This window comes from Homalodisca vitripennis, chromosome 3 (genome assembly GCF_021130785.1).
Source record: "Homalodisca vitripennis isolate AUS2020 chromosome 3, UT_GWSS_2.1, whole genome shotgun sequence".
Taxonomy (NCBI): domain Eukaryota; kingdom Metazoa; phylum Arthropoda; class Insecta; order Hemiptera; family Cicadellidae; genus Homalodisca; species Homalodisca vitripennis.
The window spans coordinates 59,675,259-59,692,213 of record NC_060209.1 but is presented as its reverse complement, the minus strand read 5'-3'; the positions used below and the strand labels follow the sequence as shown (position 1 = coordinate 59,692,213).

Below are 16,955 nucleotides of genomic sequence, written 5' to 3'. Positions count from 1 at the left end.
AAAAACACTCTAATTGCTATTTTTTAAATTCCAAAATTGAATCCACATATATATTTAAGGTTACCTCTGCCAAAAGCAAGGAACAAGTGAATGCACCTAGAATAGTGAAGAATAAAGAATTTTATTTGCAAAACACATACAGCGTCTTGGGTCCCAAAACAATACAAATAATTCATCGTTGGGTACCCATCTTTACTCTAAACATCTTCTTAATACTAATACCTTATAATTTACAAAACGAACAATATTTATGGCGACAGTACTTGTAGCCATTAACAAAGGAAAGTACAACTAGACTACAGACAAAGCAATTACAAAAATTGCATTAATTACAGCATATAATATATACAATCTAAACATGTAATATTCAATTAAATCTACTGAAAAATGTATCACAATATATTACCAATAATTACAAAAAAAAAAAACACACACACACACACACAAACACACACACGTATTATTAATATATTTGATATACATAGTGATATAGTTGAAATAAATTTTTATGAAATATTTCATAGAATAACACATAAGAGTAGTTTTGGATTGGATGGTATAAGGAGCATTTTACTTTCAAAAATAATGAAATAATTCCATATAAAAAGATCCCCGGAAATGCTTTTTTACTGATTAATAGCCAACAAAATATTTCATCCACAATTTAGTAACCGAGGTTAAATTATCATTTGTTGAGAGTTTGGTAAGAGGGATTTAGAGACGAATTCATTTCTTTCTAATGGCTGTTGACATGATAAATTGAATAGAGTTTGTTCCATAACTGTATCTCTCTTATTGTTTAAGATGTACCACGAGTATGTAAAACACAAAAAAAGAGCATTCGAAAAACAATTTTTTATGTTTAACGTACAATCAATTTATTTAATAGGTAACAAAAACATAAATTTTTACAGAGAGACTTGTAGACAATTTAATACTTAAGGAAATTATGGACAATAAGGCAACTACAAGGAAATAATAGTTTTAAAATTAAATTTTACTACCACCACTTTACCTTGCAAGAAATAAACGTTTTGCAGTATTGTATGTAATAAACATGTAGTTAATTCCGCAATTTAATTAAAAAGTCGGTAGATATATTTGTACCATTGTTGTACTGTATTTACAAAAAGTCTCTTAAACAGGGAGTATTTCCTGATGAGTTTAAAATTGCTGTAGCTTTACCTGTGTATAAGAAAGTGTATGACACTGATTTGTCATCATCTCGCCCAATATCGCTTACCAGTACCAAGTTGTTTTATACTTAAACTAAGGAAATGCTGCTAAAGTACAATACTTTAATTTATTTTCAACAATCAATATGGTTTTTTACTAAGCTGCACCACAAATTCCATCACTCCTCTTACATTAATTCTTGCTATTTATTTTGTTTAAAAAAAGCATTTGACTTTTTAGGTATAAATATCAATACAAACATGTAAGAATTATGGAATAGAAGGCTCAGGTCTTGGCTATGTTGACTCTAATTCGAAATGGGTAATCGATATAAGATATTTGGCCAGAAAATGAGGAAAATAAATAATTTTTTATATCACATGAAACAATTTATGACAAATAAATTTATATGGCCAATTATATAATGTCTTGGTTTGAGAGTACATTGTGACACGGTATCATGCATTATGGTAGCACTTATATATTATAACCTGTGGTAATGTGTCATCGGAATGTCTTACGCATAATTTATAGTATTACAATATGGATAGAGTAAGCTATTTTTTTAATGATAATAATAATCTTTATTTTGATCAAATTTTCTAGTTAAATGCATTGATGTATATGCATAAGCATCTGCAGAGATTTCCTATTAAAATAACATATAGAGAGACAAGATCTGTTCAACTCAACTGTCTGCATATACCAAATTATTTTGAAGAAATTTCTAGACATCAATTTTCCCATCTTGGCCGAACTTTGTTCAATAAACTTGTTATTATATATGGCAACAGTATATTCTTTGAAGGTAAACCTAAATTCAAGATGGAATGTACAGAATTCATATCATAAGATACACATACACACTGTGGTTGTAGATCATTTGTATATGTATGTGAATGTATGGGTATATTATTGTTAGTTATAGTTTTACATTGTTATATATTTGTTATTTTGCCATATAAATATATTTATTACACTGTTGTTATTAATATATTGATATCCCGAAATTATCCGTTTGTATTAATATTTAAATCTTAAAAACTTGTTGTTAACAATCTTCTGTCAATCTGTTATATTATATAATTAAAAACGTTCTGTTATGTTTGCTCTTTGTCAATTTTTGATGGTGTGCTGTTGCACGTATTTGTTGTATAGGTTAATTTTATTGTACTAATTTGTGGTCGATAGTGATACCTAAATTATTTTTCATCGCTGCCACTTTTAGATTTTGGCTGAAACAACTATTTTCATTGTGGTAAAATAAGTAAACACAGTCAATAATATTAAATATGAGAGAAATTAAAGTTATTTACGAGAGTTTATTACTAGTTTTCTGTCATGTCCCCATCTAAGGATTATATTATAGTGAGAAGAAAAATTATCCTGCTAGAAAAAAGTCTTTATGGACCATCATAAGTGCTGTTTTATCTGAGTACATACAAAAATTCCCATTAAAATTTTGTTTGGAAATACTGCTTACACATACTTAATAAAATTGGAGCCAAAACACTACCTTGTGGGACTCCCTGATTGGATACTCTGTAAGAACTATATTCATTGGCTATTTTAACAGAAAATGGTCTGTTTACAGGTAATTGTGAACCACTTTAAAATTCAGGCTTCAATTCCAATATTATTTAAATTCACCCAGCAGTATGTCGTAGTTAAGGGTATCAAATGCGTTTGAGGAATTGACATAATTGGCCAAACTTGTTCTCTGGAGATTAAAAAATAATTAATGACATTTGTTAAATTAAGTACCAAAGTTTTTGCCGTTTTATTTGTTTTAGAAACCATGCTGATTTATAAAAAAATATTAATTTTCTTCCAGGTATTTATTAAAATAGTTCAATATCTAATACCTTCAAGCTTTGGCATCTAGACGGGTTGTAAGCATTAAGGTAAGAGACACACACACACACACACACACACACACACACACACACACACACACACACACACACATATATATATATATATATATATATATATATATATATATATATAAAATATTTCCAAAGAAAAAAGCGGAAGCTTAATGTGAAGACAGCATATGGATGTTGATCTTCACACAGTAGTAGAATAATATTAAAAAGAGGAATAAAACGATTTTGAGGAGTTACTGCAGGGGACAATGGGTTCTTGCCTTTCACTAAAAAGTGTTGTCAGAAAGGTTTGGTGAGTTTGAAAGTTTTAATGATTGTGAAGTGAACATTTCAATGCAGAGGTCCTTGAAATGGCCGGATCAGAAAGACACTTGGAAAGATGTGCTTTAAGGAATCGAACCTCCAAAAACAAGTTTCTAAGCGTGTTTTTTTCAGTCCCAGAACTTGACCGTGTATGGTTCTGTTAGCTGTCATGTGAGCATATATTGAAACTTCACATCCAGTATTTTATTTGTAGTGTACCAGTATGGTTTTAAATATTAATTTCAAAAATATTTAGGTTAATTTAGTTTAAAATCAAACGTTAGTTGGTAAACGGTCAGAGAGAATACATTCTCTGATTAAAACGAAAAATATTTTACAGATATCTTTTGTATGATTAAAATAAACCTCTAAGTTATTTAGAACCAAGTTGGACTATTTTATTACCTGAGTGTTACTTTACCCCATTACAATGACTTGGCTTACTTACTCATATAGTTTTATACTTGGAATAAAGTAACCTCCTCTATGGGGTAACTTTCTCCCAAAATAAAAAAAAATATAATTAATACGTAATGAACTGAAGAACATGAACTGTAAGAACAGTTTCTTTAAATATTCAAAAACGTTTCAAAGCAGTAGTTGTGCACGGTAGCTATGGTTTAGTACATAGTTTAGAATATATTCAATTCAGTAACAAAAATAACAACAGTTCCATTACAATTCCTCATACAGGATCAGATGACATGGCTTCGTTGTGGGAGTGATAGGCTCTCTGATTCTGGGGTGGGTGCAGGGGGAGCCCAGCGCTGTCTCTCTCCTGAAGCAAATGCCCAGTAGAAGAGAGCCCCCACGAGACAGATGGCGCTGTTAACGTAAAACACGTACTGCCACTGCTCCAAACTCTACGGTAAACCACATTCAAATTTTTAAAATATTCTAAGAATACGATTGGGGGAACTGGGCATAGACAGATCCTCATTATGTTCTAAAGAAAAAATTACACAATTATAAGTGAACATACGTGTGTTAGGAGGATGATTTTGGGTGAAGAAGAAGGGTTGAAATAAAATTGATGATAAGACATTTGAAGGATGAATGAGTACTGGAATGCTGCTTAATTTAGTTATTTTTGCATAAGCTAACATGGTTTTTCTGTACATGCATAGGCTACATGATAATAATTTCATTTATCTTTATTAGTTCTAGACCAAGTTTCTCTTGACTTATTGTGAGAAATTGTTTCCTGTCAATCAAATCCTTAGCCACTATATAACATTTGGATATTACATCCTATAAACATAGGCGTACCCAGTGGAGGTCTCTGATTGATTTTCTGTCAAGAGGTGAACCCATTAATGTAGAAAGGTATTGCGAAACCTTCAGAAAGCTAAAGCGGGCAATTTAAAACAATGTTCCGTAACGAAATTGTGTTGCTCCATGACAATGCTCGGCCCCATACCGCTGGTGACACTCAAACATCAGTTCTACAATTTCGTTGGGAGCAGTTCGATATCCGCCCTACAGCCCGGACTTGGCACCGTCTGACTACCACTTGTTCCTGCATATGAAGCGCGAGCTATGCGGCCAACGCTTTGAAACCGACGATGAAGTGATAATTGCCATAGAGTCGTGGCTACATTCGTTGGCGGGAACTTTCTATGAAGAGGGTATAGACAAATTGATCACCCGCTACAAGTGTTTGAACATCGGTGGAAACTATGTCGTAAAATAGTTTGAGGTTTGGACTTTCGTGTAGAAATAAAATGGTGTTGACAAAAATAGTTTTACTTGTTTCTTTAAAAGATAAACGTTACTTACTTTCTGAACACGCCTCGTATGTATTACCATAACACATGATACAATAAAAATAATCATAATGTGGGATAGACTAACCCTTTCTGTCATGAAGTAACTCGTAAGATATGGAATCAGAAAGCTGAGAACGGATGCAAATGTGTTGGAAAGTCCCATTAGAACACTGGCATGCTGAGGCGCTATGTCCAGGTGGTTTACACTGAAACACAAGGACAACTATTAGTTTTGTGAACAACAAAACACAAGTTGAAAATAAAAGATCAACTTCGCCTTCTTACAACTAAAAGTAAATAATACGTCTTTGGAAACTACATTCCTCTTTCAAGGCTATATCTCACGCTAAATTTATAATATAATATGCACTCATGAACACTGAAATAAATACTGGTAAATTTTAGGTGGGTTTATTCTTCTACACTGGCTAAGACGGTACTCGAAGATAGAGAAATCATAATAGTAAATCCTCATCAGATTGCGCTGTACAGGGGCACTGACTAATAATAATATTGGGGGTCTTTCCAATCTACATCTAAATTTTTTGATAAAAAAGTGTGAGTTTTAAAGGTTTTTAAGCATTTTAGAGTCATCATTCAACATTAGAACCCCGAAAACTCTCGATTACTCGACACTCCAGGAAACTAGAGAGGATTCACACATTTTTGGCTTTGAAAAAAGTAACAAAACATAAACATGTACGGTATTTTCCTAACAGGTTCATTTAATTCTAGTAATAAATATGCTTATTCTGTAAAAGAGTGAATATATAGCTCCAAAAAGACTGAAATTATATTTAAATAAATTCTAAACTATAATTAAAAGAATAAAACATAAAATAATGCTAGCCTGTTGCACATTAATATCACTTTGATTAATAAGTTAAGTAGATAATTTAAGTTTACTTTTAATAAGGCTCAGGGTTCATTAAATAAAAAATATCTAAAGCTTTAATATAAATAATAAGGGTAATACATTACGTGTAATACTTTCATTCAAAAAGTATGTAAATAGTGGGTATTAATTACATCCCATATTTATTAAAGTATTTGAAAATAACTAATTTATTTCTATAGAAAACAGTACTAAACTAGCACTAATATTCTGGAACTGAAAGTTTAACATTCTGTATGTATTTAATTATCTGGTCAGAAATCCAATTCATCAAAATCATCTCGGTGAGCATGAAGAACAACCAAGTTATTGAATTGCTTCTGTCCCATTGTTGACCGGAGATATGACGTCAGATGTTTAATTAAGGGCGCTAAATGGCCGTTATAATTGGAACTACTTAAATAAGCTTAATACAATTCACTATTCCACATAACAATTCTCTAACTACAGGCTCCAGAGTAATGTACTAACAAATATCACCATTTAAGACCAGTTATTTTGTATTATGATTTTTCAATATTTGCTTTTTCCTCTGCTTACTAAAAGCAAGCATCCTCATTCAACTTCAATGACTTATGTAAGTCCAGTTGATGGACACCGCTCAGTAATGAAAGATTGCACAGTTTTACAAATTTCAATGTAAATAGCTCTGTAGTATACTACTTTCGGTTTAGAAAGTGTGTGGTGAGCTGACTTCAATTTTTAATTCTTCTTTGGTATACATCGATTCCAAGGAAGCAAAGAATCATTATCTTCAATGTTGTGTTGCGTGTTGTATGTAAAACCATCACATCTTCCATTCAATATACAAATTAAGCCCTCATATTTTTGGACCAATTTTGTTTAACCTTTACATAAATAATTTAGTGCTCACTATAAACCACGAAAATACCGTTATGTACGCTGATGATATTGCCTTCATATTTTCTAATTACAGTACAGAAGAACTCGAAATTAACAGTAACGTAGTCTTATCACAGGCCTATCAATTTTTAAATAATCTGAATTTACATCTTAATTTCAAAAAAATACAATTTACAGAATTTAAAAAAATAATCATCTTCAGCCTCCATGTGTTGAAATAAACGAAGAAAAAATAGAACACCAATTATCAGTAAAATATTTGGGACTTCAGGTGGACGATGACTTGACTTGGCGATCCCACATAAACTTTGTGTATGCCTCTTTGTCTTCATCGTCCTTCCTGATCTCCCAGTTTGCAAAATATCGCCATGTTCAGTTATTAAAAATAATATACTTTGGTTTGATAGAGTCACGGTTGCGGTATGGGCTTCTTGTTTGGGGCTCGGCATCTCAGTACTTACTAAAAAGGGTTTTCGTTTTACAGAAACGAATTGTGCGTGTTGTGGCTGGCATATCTCGCAGAAGTTCATGCAGAAATGCATTTAAAGAGCACAGCATTTTGACCTTTCCATCTTTGTATATTTACGAGACCATTATCTATGCCAGGTTTCATTGTGCAAATGTAGTAGATGGAGCTGCTATACATGACCACAACACGCGAGCCCGAGTAGACCTGCGACAAACCCAACATCGCTCGGCTCTGGCGGGTGGACTGCCTCAAAATTCAGGGGCTAGGTTTTTTTGGAAGCTCCCTAGTCATTTAAAAAATATAACTGAAAAAAACAATTTTTAAAAAACAACTAAAAGAATACATATTAGAGGGTTGTTTTTATTCGGTTGGGGAGTTCCTAGCCTAAACTCTATTTTAATAATCATTTGTATTCTTTTATTATTTAATGTAAAATTAGTTCCTACTCAGCTTGACTTTCATACAAATATTGTATTTTTATATGTTATTTATTAATAATGTACTACTGACTTTTGTCATACATGTAATACATGTCTACGACAATAAAAAGATTGAAATTGAATTGAAATTGAAATTTTTTTCCAGATCAGCTACACTTAAAAGATGGCACTGGACTTTTTCGTTGACATCCACTACTGAATTCAATGCTTGCAATAAAACCGCGAAAAGAAATAATACTTATATTGTAACATTGCCTTAAGATAGCTTGCACATTTGTAATCTGTATCTGTTTTGTCCGCTGCAGACAATGTTTCAAAAAACTCTATAAGTTATTCAAAGTTTTTCAATATTCCCAAGATATTAAAAGCTCGGACAGTCCATCGAGTGGGTTGAAGTCATAGGCTAGCTTGATCGTTGGCGCTATCACACCGCAGTACAGTTGTTTTGCTAAAAAAGTTGATACAGCTAGTCAGTAATTAGTTACCAGAAGGCAGCCCAGGCGAACGTTGCCAGCCCTAAGGCCAGTACCAGACACAGTATTAGTGTGCAAAATAATGGAGATATTAGTTTTATGGATACTGTTTACTTACTTATGCTATCAATGGCTAATGACAGTTAATGTTGTTCTAAAGAAGTTGATACAGCTAGTCAGTAATTAGTTACCAGAAGGCAGCCCAGGCGAACGTTGCCAGCCCTAAGGCCAGTACCAGACACAGTATTAGTGTGCAAAATGATGGAGATATTAGTTTTATGGATACTGTTTACTTACTTATGCTATCAATGGCTAATGACAGTTAATGTTGTTCTAAAGAAGTTGATACAGCTAGTCAGTAATTAGTTACCAGAAGGCAGCCCAGGCGAACGTTGCCAGCCCTAAGGCCAGTACCAGACACAGTATTAGTGTGCAAAATGATGGAGATATTAGTTTTATGGATACTGTTTACTTACTTATGCTATCAATGGCTAATGACAGTTAATGTTGTTCTAAAGAAGTTGATACAGCTAGTCAGTAATTAGTTACCTGAAGGCAGCCCAAGGAAATGCTGACAGTCCTACGATCATTACCAGACAGAATAACACAGCATTAACGGAGTGTAAGTGTCCTGCAAGGAACACAAATATCGCCTGAATTATGAAGGCACCGCAGTTGAAAACTTTCCGCACCTATAACAAGAAGAAACCTACCATGTAGTATTATTATAACGGTCAATAAACTAAGTTAAGGCATCCGATGTTGTAATAACATGTTCCGCCGTGCCGGCATATTGTTATATCTTGTCTTAACTTGCAAATTTGTATCTCAAAACATTAACATAGTATACAGAATGTATCCAACATGTATTCTGATATATTTTCTGCCTGTGGAGATGTGTTCATACTGCATACTGTATGGAGACTATTTGCAAATAATTTGGATACAACGTTACGATTGATTCTGGAAACAAAATACAATGTTTTATGTCGACCGACCAATTAAAATGCATGGACACAAGATACGAGTTTTCCATCTCAAATCTGCGTGTGTGGACTTATCTGTGAACAAAAACGTAGCGTAATATCACATATAGTTTATCATGAAATAGTTTATAACTTATAGTGGATTCAAAAATTAATGACGTAAAAACAAATAGGTCAGAATACTACTGATTTGTACTTCAATGCGGAAAACGGAAATGATATAAATTGACTTAAAAAAAAGAAAACAACTGTTGGTTTAAAATTATCGTTAGAATCAAATCTCAACAAAACTATTTAAAATATTTACAAATTTTCTATCTGAGAGACGACATAAAGATACAGAAAATCTTCGAGCAAAAAACGACAAACTTAACAATGAATTGGCTCAGATACAGCTTATACTTGATGACCAAAGGTTCATTGAAACTTCTTCCTTAATTGTCGCCTTCCATAGGTAATGATGCGATTCCTACCTCTAACAGCTTTGACGATTTATCATGCTTGATGACCACGATTTGAACAGCTCAGCATCTATCCTAGAAAATAATAAATTTAAGGAACACTCACATAACAAAATAAAAAAAGAAAAATTAAAAAAGAAGCCATTGACAAATAAAATATAAATTAATCTGTATAGTGACAGCCCATGGATGCAACATGTACCACCTCCTCGAAAGAGAATTTGCCTCTATATCTTTCACGATAAAACCATCAACGATAGAACCTGGTGCTCCTCTAATTGAAGTGGTGAAAGTAGTAAAAAGTTCAATCGTCAACATTGAATAACTATTGTTGTTATAGGATGTACAAATTATGTGTCCAGTTGTAGTAATGGAGGCAAAATAGTGACTGCAAACTCTGCTCTGCTGATCTCTGTCGCTGATTTCTCTGTTTTCATTAGACGGGTTAATTCTAAAACTAAATGTTTTCCTAACTTAGAAATAAGTGTAAAAGTGTTAAACTTTGGTAATTAAAATGCGGATCCAATTTAATTTTTCTGGGATCCAATCAGAAAAAAAACAATCCGGACACTAGCCCCACAAACATTGCACATCTCAACTGTATGCTTTCGAAAGAGAGCTGGAGGTTTCTAAATGTCTTAGATTCCGTACAATAACAATTTTAAAAGTTTGAAGATCATTTCAATTTTAATTTGAACGTAAGCTACCCTTCAATTAAAATCCTAGAAGTTCTGTACAGGGGAAGCCATAACTTGTACAGAGAGCAGATACATGGTCTACTCATGGGTTAATCTAGAGCTTCATGGAGGTGTATCGGAACATGGGACTGTTGCTAGGACTTTATCTGTCTCAGTGAGCACTAGATGACGAGTGATTTTCAGAAGATTTCTTCAAAGAGAGACATCGGATAAGGTTTTTCTAGTACCATCAGTTGAAACCATCACACCAACACTAGTGAACGCCACTTCAGCGACAGCAATTGCCAACATCATTACAAATCTGACTGACTGCCAGGTTTCTGTGATCAACACAGCGATCTCAGACCACTATGACCAACAGGTCGTCATCGATGGTCACAAACCAAACACGGGATCCAATCAGAAAAAAAAAACAATCCGGACACTAGCCCCACAAACATTGCACATCTCAACTGTATGCTTTCGAAAGAGAGCTGGAGGTTTCTAAATGTCTTAGATTCCGTACAATAACAATTTTAAAAGTTTGAAGATCATTTCAATTTTAATTTGAACGTAAGCTACCCTTCAATTAAAATCCATCCAAAAGCTAAAATGAAGAAGTGAAATGGGATTACCACATGTATCCTTATTTCAAGAGAATAAATAATACTTCTCTCCTAATAAATAAGCACTAAAATGATAAATTCAAACACTGTTATCAAAATTATAAGCGAATTTATAGAAGGAAGATCAGAGCTGCTTAAAGCTTATGATGTAACCAAAGGTTTAATCGCGGAAAAACGTATCAAAACTGCGTGGGCCATAATCAACAATAAAACAAATATTTAATAACAAACATAATGACTACAGATTCGAAGCGAACTAATCAGCGATGCAATCAGAGTCGCTTATGAGTTCATCACATTTTTAATCGCCAGTGTTGGCACTGACCAAGGACTTAGTCGTTATCAGGGTCAGCCACTCCCCCCACTTATACGGAGCCAAGCTGCTTCCATGGTTCTCGTTCCAGCCACAGAGGAGGATATTTCCAGAATGATAAATTATTTTCGAACAAATAGGCCGAATGACTGAAGTAGTGTTCAAAACATTTGTTGAGGCCACTTGAACATTTGATATATGTCTCTTTTAGCTCTGGAACATTTCCTTCCTCTCTCAAAGCAGCCAAAGTTACCCCAATTTTTAAGTAGGACGTTCCCAAATCCGTTCAAAATTACCGCACGATCACAATTCTACCAAGTTTCAGCAACGGTATTGAAAAGGTTTTCCTCATTCGGCTTGAAAATTTCTTAGAAAAACACAACCTACTATTATCAAGTCAGTTCGATGTATGTTCGGTAATGGAAAGTCGAAATTTATGCAGTCGTGCGTCTAGTTGACATGATAGTGGAAGGATTTGAAAGTCAAAGAAATAAGCTTAGTGTTTTTCTTGACTTATCAAAAGCTTTCGACTGTGTAGATAATCATGCCAACTTAAGCCATATATTGGAGTATCACGGGATACGAGGAGTGCCACTTGGGTGACTCAAGTCATATTTAGTAGTGGAAAATAATATGTCCAAATTTCAGATACTAGTGATTTCAGATTTCACATCTCTCCCTCGGATTGGGACTTGGAGTTCCTCAGGGGTCCATCCTCAGCCCACTACTCTTTTCATTGTATGTCAACAATGCTGGCTCGTCTCTGCATCACAGCCAAATTGTCCAGTATGCAGATGACACAACTTTCTGTTTCAACGCAAAATAAATGAAACATAGAACTTGAAATGGTGAAATTCACGAAGCTCAAAAATACAATTCAGCATTTCAATGAGCTAAATTTTAAAACAAAAGATTTACTTAAAACAAATCCGACAAAATCTACTGGTCACCCTAGAAGAAACCGAGACTGAAAAAGTCTACTCAATAAAATTCCGTGGAATACACCTTGATCGAGGGTTGAAATGGGATTGTCACGTTGACAGCGTGTGTGCCAAATTGGCTACAGGCATTTATATACTGAGACAATTATCCAAAACTGTCTAATTCAGGTGCTAATGACGGCTTATTGTGGATTAATCTACTCACATCTCTCCTATGGGGTATCTTTGTGAGGTTGCGCAAACATAATTTTTCTTGATGTTTAATTCTTGATCAAAACCTGTCAGAATAATTGCAAAACTGCAAGTTATAGATTCGTGCAGACCAGCATTTAGAAATCTGAAACTGTTTACATTGCCTTGCCTCTATATTTTGGAGACATCTTTTTTAAGACAAAGTGCAGTCCTATAAGAAGTAGCGACATATACTCTTATATAACTAGAGGCAGAAATAACTACCGAACTGGGAGACACATAACGGTAGCTTATGAAAGTTTACATCTCAAGCAGTTCGGTTTGTCAACCAGCTACCAAATTCGATTAAAAATGCTGCGATACCCAATGCATTTAAATGCATCAAATGCGTAAACGTATAGACGAGTTTATGGATGACCACATTATTGGCTGACTGAAATTGGGGAAGAGTGGCATTCAGAATGAATTGAATTCAAATGTAGGGAATGAATGCTAAATTTTAGAGAGTAACCTATTTTTACGGTTGCGATAATAGGAATGTGTTATAAGCAATAACACATATTATTATTATGAGACTAACAGATGCTCGGAAAGAATGGCTATAACTTAAGAACTAAAAATACATCCTCTACCTTTTACGCCAAATGTATACATCCTAATGCGGGCTCTCAGGATCATATATTTGACTTGAAAATATGGGCGTGTATTTGTATTACTTACATTGTATGTATTTTACAATGACATTCAAACCGTGTCGTCCCCAATGAAGATATTGTGATTTAATTGACACGCATTTTTATAGAGGATATATTTACTGTGTATAAAACTACGAAAATTTTGAGACATGAAATTAGTAATTGTGTGTTTTTTTACCATGGCTGAGCGATGACGTCATCTATGTGCAATGCGCATAGACGATGCAGACCCTGGGCGATAAACAAATATAGGCAAACTGAAATAAGAACTCCAAGTTAAATATTGTTTACAAAGCACGATATTTCATTAGTTTGGTTGTGTAATTGGGGATTTTCATATACAAAGTGTGACAAAAACATGTTATAGCGATCGGTGATTAAATAATAAACGTACACGTATATAAATTGACGAAAATAAATCTATTTTGTATTTTTTTGTGATTTTAATGTCATCACTAGTGATAATAATGACTCTATTGCCATATTAGACATTCTTTTAGTATACAGTGTTAGTCAAAACTATTACAGGCATCTACCTGAGATTTGTCAAAGTAGACACGGCATAGGCAACATTTTTGTAAATCTTTCACTTAAAAAATTAGCCTTTTATTTAGCGGTTTCTTACAAGCAAATTATATGAAATTAAAAAAATAAAACTGATAATTTTTGTATAAAAATTATTGAAAAACATTGCAACATGAATATTGGATTAAAGTATTCAATGACAAATATGTTGAAAGAAAAATGTTTACTTTTTATAGCCTTTATCATAACATTAGAAATTTTAGAGTACATCAGGATGCGTATACATGTATTATATAGTACAGTCCCCATATAGAACATATACACAATGCAAGTGTTGACAATGCTCAATGTCCTGTCATAAACATCATTCTCATGCTTATTTGCTTACTTGAATCACAAACTAAAAATTTTAAAATCATCAATGTAATTCAAAATAAATGGAAACGCTAAGAGAGACAGTAATTTTAATGCATGATGTGGTTTCCCCAAATTATTTTGGCACAAGCCAAAATATATAACCTTTTCCTAAGCGCTTAGGTATATTATTTTTCACAGAAAATCTCATAATTGTCATATAAATAGGAAAAATATTAAACTAATTAATATGTACTGTACTACCATCCATTACAGTTGCAACAGTTTTACTTCAGGACCCAAGAATATTCGGACATAGTGTGCACACAAGGCTGCTTCAATTTTGATGACCGGTATAAAAATATTGTTCCAGAGTAAAACTTATAACAAAATACGGGCAACAAAAAGTATCCAATTTACTTGTGTGGTAGTGAGCACTTCTGTGTTCCTCAACCAGTCAGCCAATGTTCCAGCAACCACCATCAGGACAACCATCAGTAGATATGGCAGGAATGACATAAGCCCGGTTTCATCCATCCTGTAGTTGTATATATCTGTAATCAGAGGCGGTTTGAGTTCTAAAAGTAATCGTTCTCTCATTTACAAACACTACTACACTGCAAAATTATATGGTAATTAAGTTTTTACTACAATCTTTAAATTGAGAAATAATCTAGTTATCTCCAAGGTTTGAAGGTTGATATAAAGATTACAATTTGATATAAATTAATATACATAATATCATAAATTCTATCATTTCGCGCCTATTATTTGTATGGGTATTCTTAATTATAGTTATAAGGATACTTATAAGTAAACTGATTTGAACTCATTTCCATTATTTTATTTTGGCATTGCGTTAAATATGCATCTAAACGTTTTGAAACTTTTGTTATCTTGGTCTCCATATGACATTTTTTTAATTATTAAATACCTTTTTTGATTACGTAAAAATCATACTGCTCAGTGTGTCAATGCGCTCTGAGCATCAAACACGTTAGTTCCCACGTTTTATTTTTTGTTACCAAGGTTTTCAAGAGTATAAGCGGTTTCTTCATCCAAGTAACGTGTATTTATTCAAAAATGCTACAATTTTATTAGTATATCAGTATATTTATTCTTACATTTGTTTATGTTTGCTGTTGATAAAAATTTATTTGTCACAGTTCACATCAAATTCCATATGTCCCTTCTGAAAATATAAGACTGTATTTTAAAAGAACCATATTTAATTATTTTTTATATTTATTTCTTCAGTCTTGTATCTAATCATGTTGCTATTTTTATATATACAGGTTAAATCTAAGAAACTGAAATGTGACCCTAGCTTTGGTCAATTAAGCCATTTAAATTTAACATAATCTAAATCACTAATACAACCTCGGTTGAAGGAATTATTTTATTAATTTCATCGTTAAAAACAAATATTTTCTTCTTTAATTGTAATTAAACAGAATCCATTAACTAAATACAACTATGTAATAAAGTTGATACCTCTCAAGAACGTCGGCATCTCACCGTCCAGAGAGAGGCCAGTGCTCAGGCAGGTGTGAGCCACAACTATGGCCCATACAGGCATCGACGTGATGAACTTGTCCCAAGGATAGATAATCTGTATAACAGTCAAATGTTGCTCAATTCCTTGAAAAATGTGTTTAAAGTGTCCATAGACTTATTCTTATTCAAAAACATATTTGTCAGATATACATTTTTTGTACAATTACTTTGAAACATTAAAGTTTAGACCCAGAGCCCCTTAATTCAATGCTTCGGTACTACGAGTAGTTTCGGGATAGCAAATTTTATAATAAACATCTCTCGTTTAAAAAAATGCTATTTTAAAAGTGTGTACGGGCGTCTGTAGGAATGTAATTTCTCAAAAGACGAATATCAACAGACAAGAGATAGACATAGTAAAGACATCAACCATTACGTGTAGCCACCCCACGACAGTCAGTTCAGTATGTGTTGGCAACACTGAGCTTCAGGTCTGAGGCGATGAATGTGATGGCAGTCTGTATGCTACATTTTATATTCGGCTCAGTTTTTAGGTTTTAAAAACAACACTTATTGTACCTTATTACAATGTATTCTAGTACGATGATGATGATGTAATACATCAACTGCCGCCAAAACCTTTTCTTGTACCTCATTTATGGAGGTTGCTAATATTGTGCTAATGTCACAATGTGCTATTGCGTGTAATGTGCTGAGTATAAGGGACAAGCCTGTCACACAGGAGAACATTTATGTTCGCAATATTCAATAATATATCAATTTTGATAAAGAAATAAAATGTATAGACTGCATTAAAATTAGGCCTAAACTTTTCTAAAGAAGACTTTGTAAGCAAGCATACGTTGTCTAATTTTATAATGAATTAATTTGTTCCAATTGTACACTGCAAATACACAACAAAATTATATGCCATAACAGTTTCTATTACCGTAACCCTTCCAAGCTGGTAACACGTTTAAGATTAATACAAAAATGTAATTGAAAATGACAATTTTTATGTAAATTTAATTCATTAGATGGTAAATTGCAGCAGTTTGAGTGCCGGTTAAAATTAAAAAAGAAGAAGAATGTTAAAAACAATACCACGTCTTGCAAACAAGAATTTCTGAGATGCATGCAAATTCCAAGTGTATAGCAAATTTAATTCCTCACTGTTCTGTGAGGTGGTCAGACAAACATACAGAATGGAATGTGTACAATTCTCACCCAAACAGTGTAAAAAGAAAGTATGATGCAAAATGTAAAGTCGGTAGATTCCTGGATTGTTTTCAAAACAATATTTCGGATAATTAGGCTACATTTGCTACTGTGTTACTTCTTAAAATGCTAATGGTTGTACTCTGTTTAGTATTCATTACTATATTTTCTCGTTGTCATCATGGTTACTCG

General features: G+C 33.2%; 1 protein-coding gene across 2 annotated transcripts in view; it reads right to left on the bottom strand.

Annotated features, from left to right (window-relative positions):
* Positions 1-102: 102 nt before the first annotated feature.
* Positions 103-16,955, bottom strand: part of LOC124356963 (vesicular glutamate transporter 1-like) — a 29,893-nt gene continuing 13,040 nt past the window's right edge. The window contains exons 7-12 of one of the 2 annotated variants that reach the window (XM_046808303.1): positions 15,543-15,660; positions 14,469-14,602; positions 8,828-8,970; positions 5,223-5,343; positions 4,050-4,231; positions 103-1,522 (exon numbers count right to left, since the gene is read on the bottom strand). In XM_046808303.1, the coding sequence (XP_046664259.1) occupies positions 4,064-4,231; positions 5,223-5,343; positions 8,828-8,970; positions 14,469-14,602; positions 15,543-15,660 (684 nt within the window). In that variant the 3' untranslated portion in view covers positions 103-1,522; positions 4,050-4,063. Of the gene's footprint in view, positions 4,232-5,222; positions 5,344-8,827; positions 8,971-14,468; positions 14,603-15,542; positions 15,661-16,955 lie in introns of both variants that reach the window. The other variant, XM_046808301.1, reaches the window with a different exon arrangement.